The sequence below is a fragment of the Myotis lucifugus genome, unplaced genomic scaffold (assembly GCF_000147115.1).
Source record: "Myotis lucifugus unplaced genomic scaffold, Myoluc2.0 scaffold_63, whole genome shotgun sequence".
Taxonomy (NCBI): domain Eukaryota; kingdom Metazoa; phylum Chordata; class Mammalia; order Chiroptera; family Vespertilionidae; genus Myotis; species Myotis lucifugus.
This window is the reverse complement of record NW_005871111.1, coordinates 3,603,146-3,620,899: the sequence shown is the minus strand read 5'-3', so window position 1 is coordinate 3,620,899 and position 17,754 is coordinate 3,603,146. Positions and strand designations below refer to the sequence as shown.

The 17,754-nt window shown below is 37.6% G+C and overlaps 1 protein-coding gene across 1 annotated transcript in view; it reads right to left on the bottom strand.

Annotated features, from left to right (window-relative positions):
* Positions 1–17,754, bottom strand: part of RAVER2 (ribonucleoprotein, PTB binding 2) — an 81,291-nt gene that overhangs the window by 25,327 nt on the left and 38,210 nt on the right. The window contains exons 5-9 of the mRNA XM_006089778.3: positions 17,163–17,289; positions 10,084–10,169; positions 7,278–7,382; positions 7,009–7,120; positions 4,149–4,417 (exon numbers count right to left, since the gene is read on the bottom strand). Coding sequence (XP_006089840.1) covers positions 4,149–4,417; positions 7,009–7,120; positions 7,278–7,382; positions 10,084–10,169; positions 17,163–17,289 — 699 coding nt within the window. The remainder of the gene's footprint in view (positions 1–4,148; positions 4,418–7,008; positions 7,121–7,277; positions 7,383–10,083; positions 10,170–17,162; positions 17,290–17,754) is intronic.

Genomic DNA, 17,754 nt, shown 5'->3' with positions numbered 1-17,754 from the left:
CAGAAACACCAATCAGAAAGGATATATGCACCCCTATGTTCATAGCAGCACAATTTACAACAGCAAAGATTTGAAAACAGCCTAAGTGCCCATCAGCAGATGAGTGGATTAAAAAACTGCGGTACATCTACACAATGGAATACTATGCCGCTATAAAAAAAGAAGGAACTTTTACCATTTGCAACAGCATGGACAGAACTGGAAAGCATTATGATAAGGGAAATAAGCCAGTCGGAGAAAGATAAATGTCACATGATCTCATTTATATGTGGGATATAATGATCAACGTAAACTGATGAACAAAAATAGATCCTAAGACAAGGTAGCACTGAACAAACCATCCAACCTCAGAGAGAAGGCATGGGAGGGAGGGGTTAGCAGGGGTGGGCAAACTTTTTGACTCGAGGGCCACAATGGGTTCTTAAACTGGACCGGAGGGCCGGAACAAAAGCATGGATGGAGTGTTTGTGTGAACTAATATAAATTCAAAGTAAACATCATTACATAAAAGGGTACGGTCTCTCTTTTTTTTAGTTTTATTCATTTCAAACGGGCCGGATTCGGCCCGCGGGCGGTAGTTTGCCCACGGCTGGGTTAGAGCAGTGGTTCTCAACCTTGGCTGCACATTAGAATCACCTGGGAATCTTTTTAAAATCTTGATTTCTGGGCCTCATCCTCCGGAAATTCTGTTTCTTTGTTACTAATGTTGTGGCCCCACCCCATAACAAAGAAACAGAATTTCCAGAGGATGAAGCCCAGAAATCAGGATTTTAAAAAAGATTCCCAGGTGATTCTAATGTGCAGCCAAGGTTGAGAACCACTGGGTTAGAGATTAACCAAAGGACTTGTATGCATGCATATTAACATAACCAATGGACACAGACACTAGGGTGGTTGGGGCTTGCCCTCGGGGTGGGAGTGGCCTGAGGGGGTCACTTGGGGGGAAAAAAGAAGACAAGTAATACTTTAAACAATAAAAATAACTAAATTAATTTAAAATTAAATAAATTCCCAACAATGAAAAGCTCAGGACCAAATGGCTTAACTGGTGAATTCTACCAAATATTTAAAGAAGAATTAATGCCAGTGCTTCAGAAACTCTTCCATAAACAGTTCCTAATTTGTTTTACAAGGCCAGCAATGCCCTCATACCAAAGCTAGACAAGGACACTACAAGAAAAGAATTTAGGCCAATATCCCTGATGAACATAGGTGCAAAAATCCTCATCAATATTAGCAACCCTAAACAAAATATAAGCAACCTGAATTCAACAACCCGTTAAAAGAGTTATGCACCACAATCCACTGGAATTTAACCTTGGGATGTAAGAATGGTTCAACATATACAAATCAATAAATGTGATACACCACATTAAGTAGAATAAAGGAAAAGAAACATATAATGGTTTCGATAGATACAGAAAACACATTAGTGAAAACTAAACATCCTTTCATAATAAAAGCTACAAATAGAACTCCAGATAATAAAAGCCATACATAAAAGACATGCCCACAGAGAACATCATATTCAATGGTGAAAAGCTGAACGTTTTTCCTCTGAGATCAGGAACAAGACACGGATGCCCATTTTATTTAACAGAGTACTGGCAGTCCTAGCCAGAGAGCAATTAGGCAAGAAAAGGATAAAAAGGCATCCAAATCAGAAAGGAAGAAGTTAAATAATCTGTTTGTATCAGTGGCATTTCTATATACTAACAATATACTATCAATAAACTATTATTTAAGAAAAATCTCATTTATAATATCAAAAAGAATAAAATATTTAGAAATAAATTTAACTAAGAAGGTGAAAGATCTGTACACTGAAAAGCGTAAGACATTGATAAAAGAAATAAAAAAAATACAACTGGAAAGATAGCCTTTGTTAACAGAATAATATCATGGAAGAAATAATATTTTTAAAATGTCCATACTACCGCCCGGCTGGTGTAGCTCAGTGGCTGAGCACTGACCCAGGAAACAAAAGGCCATTGGTTAGATTCCTGGTCAGGGTACATGCCCAGGTTGCAGGCTCGATCCCTTAGGGGGGGTAGGAGGGTGCAGGAGGCAGCCCATTGATGAGGTTTCTCTCTCATGGATGTTTCTATCTCTCTATCCCTCTCCCTTTTTCTCTCTCTAAAAAAATTAATAAAAACATATTTTAGGGGGAAAAAATGTCCCCTAGCAACCTATAAATTTAACAAATTCCAGTAAAAATTTCAATGGCACTTTTTACAGTAATAGAAAAGTAATCCTATAGTTTGTATGGAACCCAAAAACCCCAAGTGGCCAGGGATATCTTGAGAAAGAACACATCTGGAGACATTCCACTTCCTGGTTTCAAACTATACTACAAAACCATAGTAATCAAAACAGTATGATACTGGCATAAAACTTTGCCCAAATATTGACAAAACAGCCCAGAAATAAACCCACGCATTTGTGGTCAACTATGTTTCACAAGAGTGCCAAGAATACACAGTGGGGAAAGGACAGTCTGCCTGACTTTGGCTGTCGTCTTGTGAATAGCTTCTCATTTGCCCATTATGTGTATCGCCTCATATCCAGTTTTTCTAGAGACCATGGTGCTTTCATTTACTATGAATTAAAGATCCTATGCAAAAAGATTAAGTAATTCATATATAAATTCTATTTGTTTAAATTCCCTCAATAACTCAAGCAATTAATATTTGCAGATAATTTTTTAAAAATTCATTCTACGAAGTACTGCCCTAGTTTTATTTTTTAATTGTAGGACATTCTATCCATACATCCTGCTTGGACTAAGTGACACCAAACCTCTTACAAATTAAATATTATTTTGACATTTGAATATAGCCAACTAGGTGATTTTTTTTCTCATATTCTCCTTCTAGCCTGAGTTTTACACCACTTGCAAACCAAAAGGAATTTTAGAGTACAAGTAAAATGAAAATTAAATATATTGTATTTTACCCACCAATTATAACATTTATAAATGCCAATGGTTTATAACCATTAAAATGACTGGGGCCCTAGCCGGTTTGGCTCAGTGGGTACAGTGTTGGCCTGCAACCAAAGGGTCCCAGGTTCAATTCTGATCAAGGGTAGGTACCTGGGTTGCAGGCTCCTCCCAGGCCCTGGTGGGGGAGTGGGGGGACTCGTGCAGGAGGCAACCAATTGATTTGTTTTGCTCACATTGATGTTTCTGTCTTTCTCTCTCTCTTCCACTCTCCCTATAAATCAATGGGAAAATATCCTTAGGTGAGGATTAACAACAACAACAACACTGATTGGGTAAAACTTCCAGAACTAAAACAGAATTTAGATTCTTTCCGACAAACCAGAGTGTCATAACTGACTTTGACATATTTAATAAAATAAAACTGATTCTCCCTCTAAATATTAAAATAATACCCGAACTAACTACAGAATACATTTAAAATAGAAAAAAATGAGTATATCTCAAAGAACAGCATTATTTACTTACAAAGTCTTATAAACATCACTATATAATTAGATAAATATTAATGACATCATAAGTTTTTCCAAACTACAAAATTTTGAACTTAAATTAGTTTATTTTTTTAATATCAAGTATTTGTGTAAACCATGCATATCTCAAACTTTTTAAAGGCAAAAAATGTATAGTACAAAATTTATATGTAAATTATTTTACAGTAACAGACTTAAAAAACTCATTTTACACAAATTAAAATAATTTTATTTACTAACAAACTGGCAAGTAATTAAGCATAGTCCCAAACATCAACTGATATAACTTATCAAAAGATAGATTTTTGTTTGTTTATAGTAAGTTTAAGAGTGCAATATTTCTTCTACTTTGAGAAGTATACACTATAAAAAAGCCATCATGTCTTTGATATATAATAGCAATGATCTAGTTTGTAATTGATATTTCATACTTTATATTAACTTCCTTTGAAATAAAAAATAGTTAACATTGCTTTTATATTTCATAAATTATATCACCTGTAAAATAAGCAAAAATTAAAACATTCTGGAATTAGAATAATATCATTTAAGATAAAATTTAAAAGAACATCTATATATATATATAATTTATATAATGCACATGTACTTGTAACATACACCTGCATTGTTTGTGTATGTGTGCGTATGTGTGTGCACACACACAGTTTTCTTACCCCTGAACTCATCTCTGTGCTTTTTGGCTGACTCTGTTGTTGCTTATGGTGTCCTGCCAGCAAACCTCCAGCAGTAAGGTTCGGAAAGCTCTGAAGATAAGCCTGTGACCCTGAGAAATTTCCTTCTGCTATTCCCACGGAGGCTGGCTGTTTCTCCTGAGTATTCCCATGCCCTGGCCCAGCTTGTCCAGCAATGTGCTGATTTGGAAAGAACGGTAATAAGCCCATTCCAGCTGTTAGAGTTGTTTGAGTTGGAATCAGATTAGATGCTGTAGGGAACCACAAATGCCAACAACTTTTGGTTAGACAAGACTTATTCATAACAGTCCTTTTGATTTTGTTAAATTATAGGCAAAATGCAAACAAACATTTTTTAATCTATTAGAGAACAGTTAAATTCAAAAGGGGAGGTTAGAAGTTGTAAATTAGCAGGTTCCTAGGAAAACAAAAACCTATAATAGGAATCATGCCTTTCTTAAACAACTTCCAGTATAGTCTCAAGAATATTACATTTTTTAATTCTAAGTTTTAATTCTTTATTTTAAAAGTTGAATGCAAAATGTACGCACTTTTTGGCATTTCAGTGGCATCAGTGCCTTTTTAAAAAATGCCCAGTCATTGTAATTTGCCTGCTTCCATATTTGAAGGAATAATTAGTCTTCAGTTTAAAAAATTCTCTGACTCTTAAAAATTGGTAAAATTAGATTAACTCTAACAATAAATTTGGTCAGCTTTCTTGCACCAGCTCCTCTCTTCCCTACTCTCCAGTTCAATGTCTTCACACTGGCAACCTGAATCGACCACGGTTGGAGTGTTTACACACAGAAATCACAAATTCTACAAATCAAGATGTTTTTACCCTAGATAACTGGTTTTTAAACATTAGCACACCACTATTTAAAACACATCAATATTTGTGAATAGATCACCAAATTTAACATGAAAGTTTTACATTTTTATTTTTAGGGCATAACAAGAAATTCTGGGAGAAAAAAAAAATCAAAGCTTGAATAGGCAAATTCTGAACCATTCCACTTTTTAAAAAAAATCTATAGATCAAAATTAAATGAAAAGAGCTAATTTTGATAACTACTTTAAGTCAAATTTATAATTTACAAACTCACTAAACAAATTTCTTAAGTTATTTTTAGTATTATGTACTTAAGAGATGGTTTTATCTCTTAGCGATATATTTATTGAACACTGAATGCAGCACATGCAAAAGAAAATGGCTTATTATTTAATCCAACACAACTAATAAACATTTGCATAAGCTTTTAGGCATACAGAATTTACTTTTTAGGACAGATCCCTATGATACCATAAAAATTTCTATACCTATATAATGATTTGCCTTTTGGCCAGTCAATACTAACAGTCAGAACTGAGTTATCTGATCACTTGACTTGCTGGTTTAATGTACAAGATATATATGTTACCCATCTATATATTTTAATTTTATTAATGGTGGCCCCTGGTCCCCCAGCATGCTCACTTCAAGCAAATTTCAGTTAATCTTCACACTGAAAGTGTCTTTCAAAATCATATTCAAGTAAGAAATCACATTAACCACCATGCTCCTATTTTTCTTTTAGTAAGAACTGTACACATTATTATTTTTCTTCTAATACTAATATGGAGATCACATTTTAAAAAATGATATCCTATATAATAAAAGCCTAATATGCTAAGTGTCCGGTCGTCCGTTCAACCAATCAAAGGGTAATATGCTAATGATATGCTAAGGCCGCTCAACCGCTTGCTGTGATGTGACTGACCACCAGGGGGCAGACAGTTGATTGGTAGACCAGTCGCTATGATGTGCATCCACCACCAGGGGGCAGACGCTCTGACCAGTAGGTTAGCTTGCTGCTGGGGTCCAGCAGATTAGGACTGAGCGAGATGGGCTGGACACAACCTGGAGCCCTCCCACATCCCCTCCCCAGCTGACCAACCTCCTGCATCCCTTCTTGGCCCTGATCGTGCACTGGTGGGAGTCCCTCAGCCTGGCCTGAGCCCTCTCACAATCCAGAACCCCTCAGGGGATGTCGGAGAGCCGGTTTCAGCACAATTCCGCAGGCCAGGCCAAGGGACCCCACTGGTGCACGAATTCAAGCCCTGGGCCTCTAGTAAATAAATAAACTTTAAATTAACAAACACCAGCTATTCTATATAATAAAAGGCTAATATGCAAATTGACCAAATGGCGAAATGACCAGTTACTATGACACACACTGACCACCAGGGGGCAGACACTCAATGCAGGAGCTGCCCCCTGGTGGCCAGTGCACTCCCACAGGGGTAGTGCCACTCAGCCAGAAGCTGGGCTCACGGCTGGCAAGCACAGCAGCAGTGGTGGGAGCTTCTCCCAACTCAGCGGCAGTCGGACATCCTCTGAGGGCTCCCAGACTGTGAGAGGGCGCAGGCCGGGCTGAAGGACCCCCACACACACACCCAAGTAAACGAATTTCATGCACCGGGCCTCTAGTTTCTTTATAAAAGCTAAGGTTTTCTTACCCAGGCAGAAATTCAATGGATGCCTGTATAATCTGTTGTCAGCCCAGTGGGCAGCAGGTCACTCTCAAATGGACCTATGTGTTTGCCTCACACTGCTGCGAACCTTTACCAAACATTAAAGCTTATCCCACAGGGAAAGTCTTATCTTGGTATGGAAACAAATCCGTCAGCAACATCAATAGTTTTCTAATATTAAAAGCAGAAAAGCCAAAAGAGCCCTGGAAATTTTAAATGACTAAAAACTCAAATTTGACCTTCCTGTAAAAAGTAGAATATAGGTAAATTATCTTTAAACCTCAAATCTGACTGTTTACTGACTTTCCAGTAAATACACATCATTTACTTTTATGTGCTTCTCCATGATGACCCAACTCTGTTTTCAAGGGAAGTGCTGACCCTATTCCTACTGCAGCCTGAAGTACCATCGCTGGGGGATCTCCAAGTAAGCCCGGTTTCTGCAAAAGAAGAAGAGAAAGTAAGACCTTTGCCAATGGCAGCAGGATTTAACTGAGTTAAGAGGCTACACAAGTGAAAATTCAATCTGTCCAATAGCCTGATTATAGGGAAAAAAAAAAGAATTCATTCCAAAAGAAAAAGTAATTCCATACTTACATTATTAGTATGAATATTCTCAAACTTCATTAATTGTTGCTGTGCCAGTGATACATGGGAGAGACTCTGAAGGAATAAATTAGAAGTATTACCCATAATTGAGCTCTGTGAAAAATGTAAAACATCAAGTTAGTTTAATTTTTAGAAGCTGCTTGTTATATAACCTAATTCATATGGTTTAATTCTCTAGCTGATCTGAGCAAAAGCAACAGCTTCTTTGTGTCTCACGTTTCAATTGCAGACAACAGCAATTAATTCTTGTAATGATATACAAGATGTGACTTTAATGTCAGCATCATTCAATCATCTATTTATTCATTTACTCATTCAACAAAGGCTTACTGAGCACTTTCTACGTGTCAGTCACTGTACTACACAGTGAGAATCACACACTATAATCGGCCCTCATGGATCTTATCGTTCCCTGAAGAAATAAGGCATTAACTAATTATAAAAACATAAATACAAATGGCAATGAGAACACGAAGGGAAAATACAAGGAGCTATGAGGACAGACAGTGGCGGAACTGAGTGAGATTGTTAAATTCAAAGGTTTTCCTGGGGAACCAACTATTGTGCAGAGATTGGAAGGCTGCAGAGAATAACTAGGCGAAATCTGGGGGAATCAGGTGATGCTGCAGTGGAGAGCATTCCAGGCAGAAGGAACAGCAGGAGCAAAGACCTAAGGAGAAGGGAACAAGGCCCTTTGAGGACCAAAGCAGGCCACTGTAGCTGAGACAGCGGTGCCCTGAGCATGGCAGCAGGTGAGCCCACCTTGGACAGGCCTTAAAGGCAAAATCAAGCATTTTGATTTTAATTCTAAAATAAAGAGAATATTGTCTATTCTCTGAATACCCTTTTTGTATCACTCTTCACACTTATTGTAATAAATTATTTGTTTATTTTCTCTACTTGTTGAAATTTTGTAAGAACAGTGGCGATCAACGTGTGTTCAATACTGTAGCCTCAATGATCAGCAGAGCGTCTAGTACATGTGAGATTCTCATTAAAACATGTTGAGTAAATGAATGAACAAAGGCCCTATAATGTACAAGGTCCTAGGTTAGATTCTAAGAATGAAAAATAAATAAAAGGAGGCCTTTCCCTTAAAAAGCTAGGTGTAGGACCAGACATTCACCCAATCTACAATCACCTGTTATGTATTAGGTTTGATTTGTAACTGGGCTCCTATATAGATGCAGCCTTAACGCTACCTGAAATTAATGTTCATCTCCAGTATTATAGCTATATATACAAACACATTTTAAAATACTTATCTGAAAAAGGTAAAACAAACTTTTACTCTAATATATGAATTATTTTTATAACATCAATTAAAATTTAAGAATAAGAGTTATTGTTCATTCATTTATTGTTTTTCTTTCTGTAAATACTCTTCTGAGTTAAGGCCACATAAGAGGACTTGTTCTGAGCTATAGTCATGCACCATATAACATTCTGGTGAATGATGGACCAAACATATGACAGTGGTAGGGAATAACAGCTCCATGCCCGAAGACCTTCCAGTGGGGAAGGATGTGGAGGTGAAAGGCTGTGATACTGGTGATCCTGAGCTAATGTGTGTTCGTGTCTTAGTTTTTAACAAAAAAATTTTTTAAAGTAAAAGTACTAAATATTTGAAATAAAAAATAGCTTAGAGAATAACGATATAAAGAGAGGAAGCATTTTTGTATAAATGTATAATGTGTGTTTTAAGCTAAATGTTTTTACAAGAGTTGAAAAGTCAAAAAAATTACGTTTAGCCCTAGCCAGTTTGGCTCAGTGGATAGAGCGTCGGCCTGTGGACTGAAGGGTCCCAGGTTCGATTGCGATCAAGGGCACATGCGTGGGTTGTGGGCTCAATCCCCAGTAGGGGATGTGCATGAGGCAGCCGATCAATGATTCTCTCTCATCATTGATGTTTCTATCTCTCTCTTCCTCTCTGAAAGCAATAAAAATATATTTAAATAAATAAAAATAAAAATTACGTTTATAAAGTAAAAAAGTAAAAGTAAGTTAAGATTTACTTATTAAAGAAAAATAATTTTTATGAATTTAATGTTGCCTGAGTGTACAGTATTTATAAAGACTATGCTAGTGTATAGCAATGTCCTTGGCCTTCACTACTCACTCACTGATTCACCCAAGCACTTTCCATTCCTGCCAGTGCCCAATATAGATGTACCAACACAGGTGAGTTCATACATGATGAAATCGCCTAACTATGCATTTCTTGGAACATATCCCTATTGTTAATCAATGAATGACTATACTGATTTAGTTACAGAAAAACGTACCACACAAAATATACCCTTCCTTACTTAATGCCTTACACACAGGAATCAATAAATATAAACGATGCTGCTTTGATTAGCTTAATTTGATCTGATGTTCTCATTATGTTTTTGTATCTTTGTTTTTAATCCTCACCTGAGGATATTTTTTCCATTGTTTTTCAGAGAAAGTGGAAAGGAGGGATGAAAAGAGGGAGGAGAGGGAGTGAGAGAGGAAGGAAGTGTGAGAGAGACACATCAATTGGTTGCTTGACTAGGGGGCAGGGAGCAAACCCACAACCTAGGTATGTGCCCTTGACCAGGCCTTGAACCCTCAACCCTTCAGTGCATGGGCCAACATTTAACCACTGACCAACACTGGCCATGGCTATATTACGTTTTTACGTACCTATACTTATGAATAAGTTTTTTTTTTTAAATACTCATTTAACTTGAGAACTTTACTTGTAAAGAACAAACAAAATATTCACTACAAATTTTTGATGTTTCAATATTCAATGCTGTTTATATACCTGATGTGCTTTATTCAAATGTAAAAATGCAGGGGAGATGGATGGATTCATCAGATGTGGCAAGCTGTGAGGTGTTCCAAGAACTGCTTTAAGAAAATAAAAGTAATTTAATTTTATGATATATATGGAATTTAAAAATAAAACTTCAAAAAGGATAAATGAATATTTCTTTAAACTTTTAACAAATTAATTGGAAGTTCACTTATATACTGACCTTTTCAGTGCACAAAAAGGACAGGATTCTTTCCATGCCGTATTTAAAATCCCCACACCTTCTGTCATAATGGTAAAACACCAAACCTAGCCTTTCTCTTCTCTAGTGCTTTAGTCCAACAAAACCAATTCCATCTTTTAACAGGTATGCTACTAGTTAAATCCACGTTATTTGCTCAGTAGTTTTGTTAGGTTTGGGGTATTTTGGCAAGGAGTGGGAGGCAAGGACTTAATACAAACTTGTCTTTGAAAACTACACAGTACAATTGTGAGGAAAATATATATACATAAAAAAGTATTTACATAATAAAGTCAAAAGAAACAACAGTTGATAAAAGGAACCGTACTCTTTATCAAAATTGTCTAAGTAAGAGCACAAATACCAGACTACATATCAGGAGATGTTTTTCACAATGAACAAAATAAATGAAGCAATTTCATTTTATTATTATACAGTAACTGGAAATAGTCATAATATACACATTTCTCTAGCAATACAACAATTAGAATGAGTGGAGATCAGATGTAAAAAGCACTTCAAAAGCATATAATCCAATGATAAAAAACATTTGGAACTTACATATATAACATCCCTACAAGTTCATCCCTTGCTATAAAAACTGTTTCAAATTTTCATTACTTATTGAGGCAGCCCATTACATTTTTGGAAAATTGACTATTAGAAAATGCTTTCTTTAGAATGAGCTAGTTTCAATGTAGGTGGTAGGAAGATTAGATCATTAGGATGAGGTGCTTAAAGAAAGACACTGTTTATTAGGAAAGATGGATAAAAAATGGTCATTTCATAATGATAAAGAGGTCAGTTCATCAAGAGGATGAAACAAGCTTAAATGTCTCTACACCAAGTAACAAAAGTTCAAAATATATAAAGCAAAAATTTATGGTTAGAAATTAAAAACTACTTCCTTTTTTCAGAGTCACTATATCTAATCTAATAAAAGAGAAACATGGTAATTAGCATACGACTGCTACCCTTCCCATTGGCTAATTAGCGAGATATGCAAATTAATCACCAGCCAAGATGGCGGTTAACCGCCAACAAAGATGGCGGTTAATTTGCATATGTAGGCACAATGCAGGGAGGCGAAAGGGAAAGCACGGAAGAAACCCCCTGCCACTGACAGTGATTGGAAACCCAGGGGGGAGCTAAGAGCCGGGGGGCAGGGGAAAGGCGGCCCTGGGTCGCGCGGTTTTGCATTATTGATAGAGGAAAGTTGGCCTCTGTGGGGGGTGTGATAGCGGGAAGGAGGGGTGGAGCCAGCGATGGGAGCTGGGCAGGGGCGGAGCCCACGATCGCGGGGTGGCTGCAGCTGCGGGTCGCCGCTGCCCGGGCCTAACGCCTCAGCCAGAGGCGTTAGACCTGGGCAGGGGCGGTGCCAGCGATCACGGGGCGACTGCAGCTGGGAGGGTCCCCTGCCCAGGCCTAACGCCTCGGCCAGAGGCATTAGGCCTGGGCAGGGGCGGTGCCAGCGATCATGGGGAACAGGGGCAGAGTCGCTGATGGTGGGAACTTGGGGTCCCCTGCCCAGGCCTAATGCCTTGGCCACAGGCGTTAGGCCTGGGAAGGGGTGGAGCAGGAGGTCCCTTGGAGAGCTGTGGGTCCCCTGCCCAGGCCTAATGCCTGGGTGAGAGGCATTAGGGCTTAGCCGTCAATCGCAGGGAGCAGGGGCCGAGTTGGTGATGGTGGGGTGCTGGGGGTCCCTTGCCCAGGCCTAATGCCTAGGCCAGAGGTGTTAGGCCTGAGCATGGGCAGAGCCAGCGATCGTGAGCAGGAGCGGTGTGGGCGATTGTAGGGAGCTGGGGGTCCCCTGCCCACCCTGATCTGGGACACCCTTCAGGGCAAACCAGCTGGCTCCCACCCGTGCACCAGGCTTCTATCCTATATAATAAAGGGTAATGGGCACATGCAATTTTTTTTTCCAAATATATTTTATTGATTTTTTACAGAGAGGAAGGGAGAGGGATAGAGAGTTAGAAACATCGATAAGAGCGAAACTTCGATCAGCTGCCTCCTGCACACCCCCTACTGGGGATGTGTACGCAACCAGAGTACATGCCCTTGACGAGAATCGAACCTGGGACCCTTCAGTCCGCAGGCCAACGCTCTATCCACTGAGCCAAACCCGTTAGGGCGGTAATGTGCAAATTGACCCTAACAGCAGAACGACTGGGAATGACTGCTCACTATGACACACACTGACCACCAGGGGGCAGACGCTCAATGCAGGAGCTGCCCCCTGGTAGTCAGTGCACTCCCACAGGGGGAGCTCTGCTCAGCCACAAGCCAGGCTGACGGCATCACAGCGGCGATGGTGGGAGCCTCTCCTGCCTCCTCAGCAGCTCTATGGATGTTCAACTGCAGCTTCGGCCCGCTGGCAAGTGGACATCCACCAAGGGATGTATCACTGCCAGCTTAGGCACAATCCCCCGGGGAGCAGGCCTAAGCCAGCAGGTGGACATCCCCCGAGGGGTCCCAGACTGCGAGAGGGCACAGGCTGGGCTGAGGGACCCCCGAGTGCACAAATTTTTGTGCACCGGGCCTCTAGTTTTTTTATAAGACAGTAAAATATATTTCACAGCTTTTAGTGAAAACAGTATTTCCCAGTTTAAAACAAGAACTAGAATCAAAACACTGAGAATGTCCACAATCTCATATCTAGCTGCTTTTACCCTAAGCTATTGGCTAGGTCTCCCACTATGCTCCATCCTTCCCTCACATAACTAACAGAATAAGTTGACAGAAAATTAGTAAAGATATAAAAGATCTGAACAGCACTACTGTTACCATAGTTAGCTAAATATTAATAAGAATAAAGCAAAAGGAATTGGACATTGCTAAACCTAATGGGCTGAGACACTGAGCCTGTTTGCTTCACTAGGAAGCTATAGCTTAACAACCCTCCCTTCCCCCGTGTAGGGAGCAGCCCACCCTCCCACCAACAATATGCACAAAGGATTATAATACAACATGACCAAGGGAGGTGTACCCTAGGAATGAAAGGTTGGCTCAATATTTTAAAAATCAATCAATGTAATTCATCATGTCAATAGATAACAACAAAACTCAATCCCGGACAGCATTTCAATTAGTGGAAAAAAGAAATAAATAAATTCCAGCAATTATCATGATATAATTTCTCAGCAATAGAGGAATAAAAGGGAGTTTTCAGCTTGGAAAACAAAACCTGTAGGGGAAAAAACACACAATAGCTTACATAATACCTAATAATAAAACAAGAATGCTTTCTTTGTAAGATGAGGAACAAGAAAAGAATGTCCACTCTCACCAGTTCAATGCACAAATTATGCTGAAATTTCTACCTATTCTATTAAAACAAGAAAAAAAATAAAAGGTATAAATATTAGAAAGAAAGGAGTAAAACTATGTTAATTTGTAGATGACATGATTGTCTATATAGAAAATCCTTAGGAAAAAAACATACTAAAAATAATAAGGTTGCAAGATACAAGATAAATATACAAAATCAACTGAACTTGCATATGCTAGCAACAAGCAATAGAAAACTGAAGTTTAAAAAGCAATCTTATTTAAAACAGAAAAAATATAAAACCCTATGAAAAAATCTGACAAAATATATGTGAGATTTGTACCCTGAAAACAAAATACTTCTGAGGGAAATGAAAGAAGAGCTAAAAAAATTCAGAGATATATACCATATTTATGACTTGGCTTCAAATTTGTCAAATCTGTCCATTCAACTCAGTATCAATCAAATTCCCAAGCAGATAATTTTTCTTAGAAATTGACAGGCTGATTCTAAAATTTATATGTAAATGCAAAGGATCTCAAGTAGACAAAAGAAATGGAAAAGGAAGAATAAAGTTGGAGGACTTACTTTAACTGATCTTGGGGCTTATTATAAAGCTACATTTATCAAGACAAAGTACTATTGGTATAAAGAAGACATTTAGATCAATGCAACAGAATACAGAGTCCAGAGGTAGAGACACAGATACAGAGTCAATTGGTTTTTGAAAAAGATACCAAAAAATTCAGTGGAAAAGGATAATCTTTTTAAACAAATGATGTTGGAACAACTGTAAAGAAAATTAACCTGGACTTTTCCCTCACACCATAAGCACAAATTAACTCAAAATGGATCACAGATCTAAAGGTAAGAGATAAAATTATAGAACTTCTTGAAGAAAACACGGGCCTTGAATACGGCAGATTTGTTAAATATGACACAAGAAGTACCAACTATAAAAGAAAAATATAATACACTGACACAAGATGCTTTGTCTTTCCTGAATACCAAGAAGCTTTTCATACATTCTCCAGAAGACTGGCATGTATTTCAGTGAGGTAGATTTAATCCTCTTCCCTTGCCACTCCACACAAAGAATTATTTCACCATGCTTGGTGGAATAATTTCTCTAACAGTGTAATGTTAAAATATATTAGTTAAAACTGTGAAAGTACAGCTAAAATAAAGAAGCATAATCAAATATGCCCATATATCCATGTGAGAAGAAAGGAGAGTAGAGAATATATATTCTTAGATCAAAAACAAAATAATGTTGGAGAGGAGTTACTAAAAATAGCCCAGAGTCCAAAGGTGTGAACAATACTTTCTAAAAGACCCAAGAGGGTGACATACTTCTTTAAACACTACTATAATCTCGGAATGCAGTCATAGAAACTTAATGATCACTGCACTTTGCGCTGATCAGATCTTATCTATAGGACATGTCCATGTCTGTGTCCACCACATTTCAGGACAACCCAGAAACCCTGGGCCTTACCTACTTGCGGAGGGGATCTAGAGAGCATACCCTGACGTGTTATGGAAAGTCAAATACAGAATTGTAGTCTCCAAAGAGGTATAAGAGGTGTAAAAAGAAAATGTTAGAACCGTTATTTATATTTACTTTCTTCTTAAGAATAAAAGTATTAAGTTTAAGATGTCTTCCTATATGGGTTGACAAGAGTGCATTTCTATATTTGACATGTATGTGATATATATACTGTATATATTGGGGCTCTGTTCAAAATTCATTTCACTGATAGGGGTCCATAATCCAAAAGTAAATAAATAAAAGGAGACCACTGGTCTGGAGAATAGAAGACAGGAAAAAAAAACAAAGATGACTAAGATTTCATGTTACTTGTCTTCAAATATTAGAAGGCTTTTCTTATGGAAAAATAGATTTATTCTGTGTTTCTTCAGAGGGAGAACTAGAATAAGTGGCTAAAGGTTGTGGGAATTGCCACCTATTATAAAGAAAAACCTTCTAGTAATTAAATTTGTCAAACCAGGGAATAGGCTGCCTTGGGAAATAGTGAGCTTCTTAGGCTTCAATTAGCCAAGACATAACAAGGCTATCTCTATACCATTAAAACTGCAGAAGAGATATCTGATTGTGTAATAGATGGAGCCAGAAAACCTCTAAAGCTGCTGCTTACACACAAATAATTGATGAGAATATGAAGTACTTAACATGAATATTGTTGTACAATGAAGAATTAACTGGTCCTCATGCCTGGTTCTTGAAAGAAAAATTCAATCTTTGGAATGTCCCCAATGACAAGAGTATCTGTGTTATGCTAATGAAGCGATTCTAGGTGGGCCCCTAAATAGTTTCAGAATAGGGGCTGGTCATACCAAAAAGACCAACCAGTGATTAGAGGGCTGGGCCTTTAAGCCATGTATTATCAGCCAGACCTCCTGACCTCCAGAGAGGAGGAGGACAGAGGATTGAGTTCAATAAGATGACAAAATATCATACCTACAAATGAAACCCCAATAAAAACCCTGGACATCGAATTTAGTTCCATAGAGATCCCTGGTTGGTGAATAGACTGAAGTGCTGGGAGAGTAATGTGCTCTGATTCCATGAAAGCTCTGTATTCAAGACCTTCCCAGACCTAGCCCTAGGTGTCCCTTCATTTGGCTGTTCCTGAGTTGTATCCTTGATAACAAAACTGTAATCGTAAGTTCTGTGAGTTGTTCTAGCAATTATCAAACCTGAGGGGTCATAGGAACACCCAAATTTGTAGTCAGTTGGTCAGAAGTACGGTGGCCTGGGGACCCCCTGAATTTGTGGCTGGAATGTGAAGTTGGGGCAGATGTGTTGGGGACTAAGCCCTTAACTTATGGGGTTTAGGTGAACTCTGGGTAGTCAGTGCTAGAAATGAACTGCAGTCCACTAGTTGGTGTTAGACCAGAGAAGGGTTAAAACTGAACAAACATATTTACTCTAAATATTTTACTCTAAAAATTAGTGTTGAATATAGGAATTCATTTCCTCAAACTGCTAAAATACACATTTGTGTATGTATAGTTGTTCATTTCAGAAGGTAAGCAAGCTCTTATCAGAGAAAGAATACTAAGTAGATATTTCGTGTATATGATAATGATTTAAGATTTCCACATTGCCTAGAAAATAATGTTTTTGTCATTTTTTACAAAATGAAACAATTTCACAAAAATAAAGTGCAAAGAGGAAACAGACCTTTAATACTTCTCAATAAAGTAATTCTGCTAAAAATATTACAAAGAATATCATATCCTTTATTGATATAGTTGATAACAATGTAGTATATTAATATCTGTTCTATAAATTCATGTCAACTGGGAGCTAAACTGAAGATTTAATATTTAACATTTGTTAATGGTTAAAAAAATTAGGAACACATAAGAAGACTGTATCCACCAAAAAGAGCCAAAACATATTATCACCTCAAATCATTAATTAAAATTCATTGAAAAGTCCTAGAAAATTAATTATTTCTAGACTAATTTAAATGTGTTTTTTTTATGTAAAACAGCACAATTAACTTCATGCCATCATTCTGAATTTAATCAGCGCACGGTGCTTACCTGGTTTAACAGCTCGCCCGCAGAGTTGGGGTTGGAGAAGAACCTGTAACATGGCAGGATTGTTTAAACTCTTCATAATTTGTACAGGATTTGGCTCTGGAAGTAAGCCCTTCTGATTACTGTGCATCTTCAATGAATACAGAAATAGGAAACATTAGAACATTAGAACAAGGGTAAGTACAAAAGATGACATTTTAAAGGCATTCTTCCAGAAATTCTCATTCATCTGATAAGATTTATTTTGTGCTTTGTATTATACCTTTGTTGTATACATTCAACCACAGTTTCGTAATTATGTTATACTCTACTACACAGCTCATACTAAAATCCTCATAGAATGTCTCAGTTAAATACAACTTAGCTTTAAGAAGACTATCAATTTAGTAAGATGAATCTCTTTACAAGTAGAAAGATGCCAAGGAGATCTGAATTTATAACAGGAAGATAACTTGTTAACAAAATATGAATGTTTTGATATCACAGAAGAGCTTCACTATAATGATCAAAAGTGTAATAATGTGGGTTGCTTTACATAACATTTTCTTATAATAAAGGTCTTGATTTCCTTAATTAATCCTCTAATAAGAGAAAA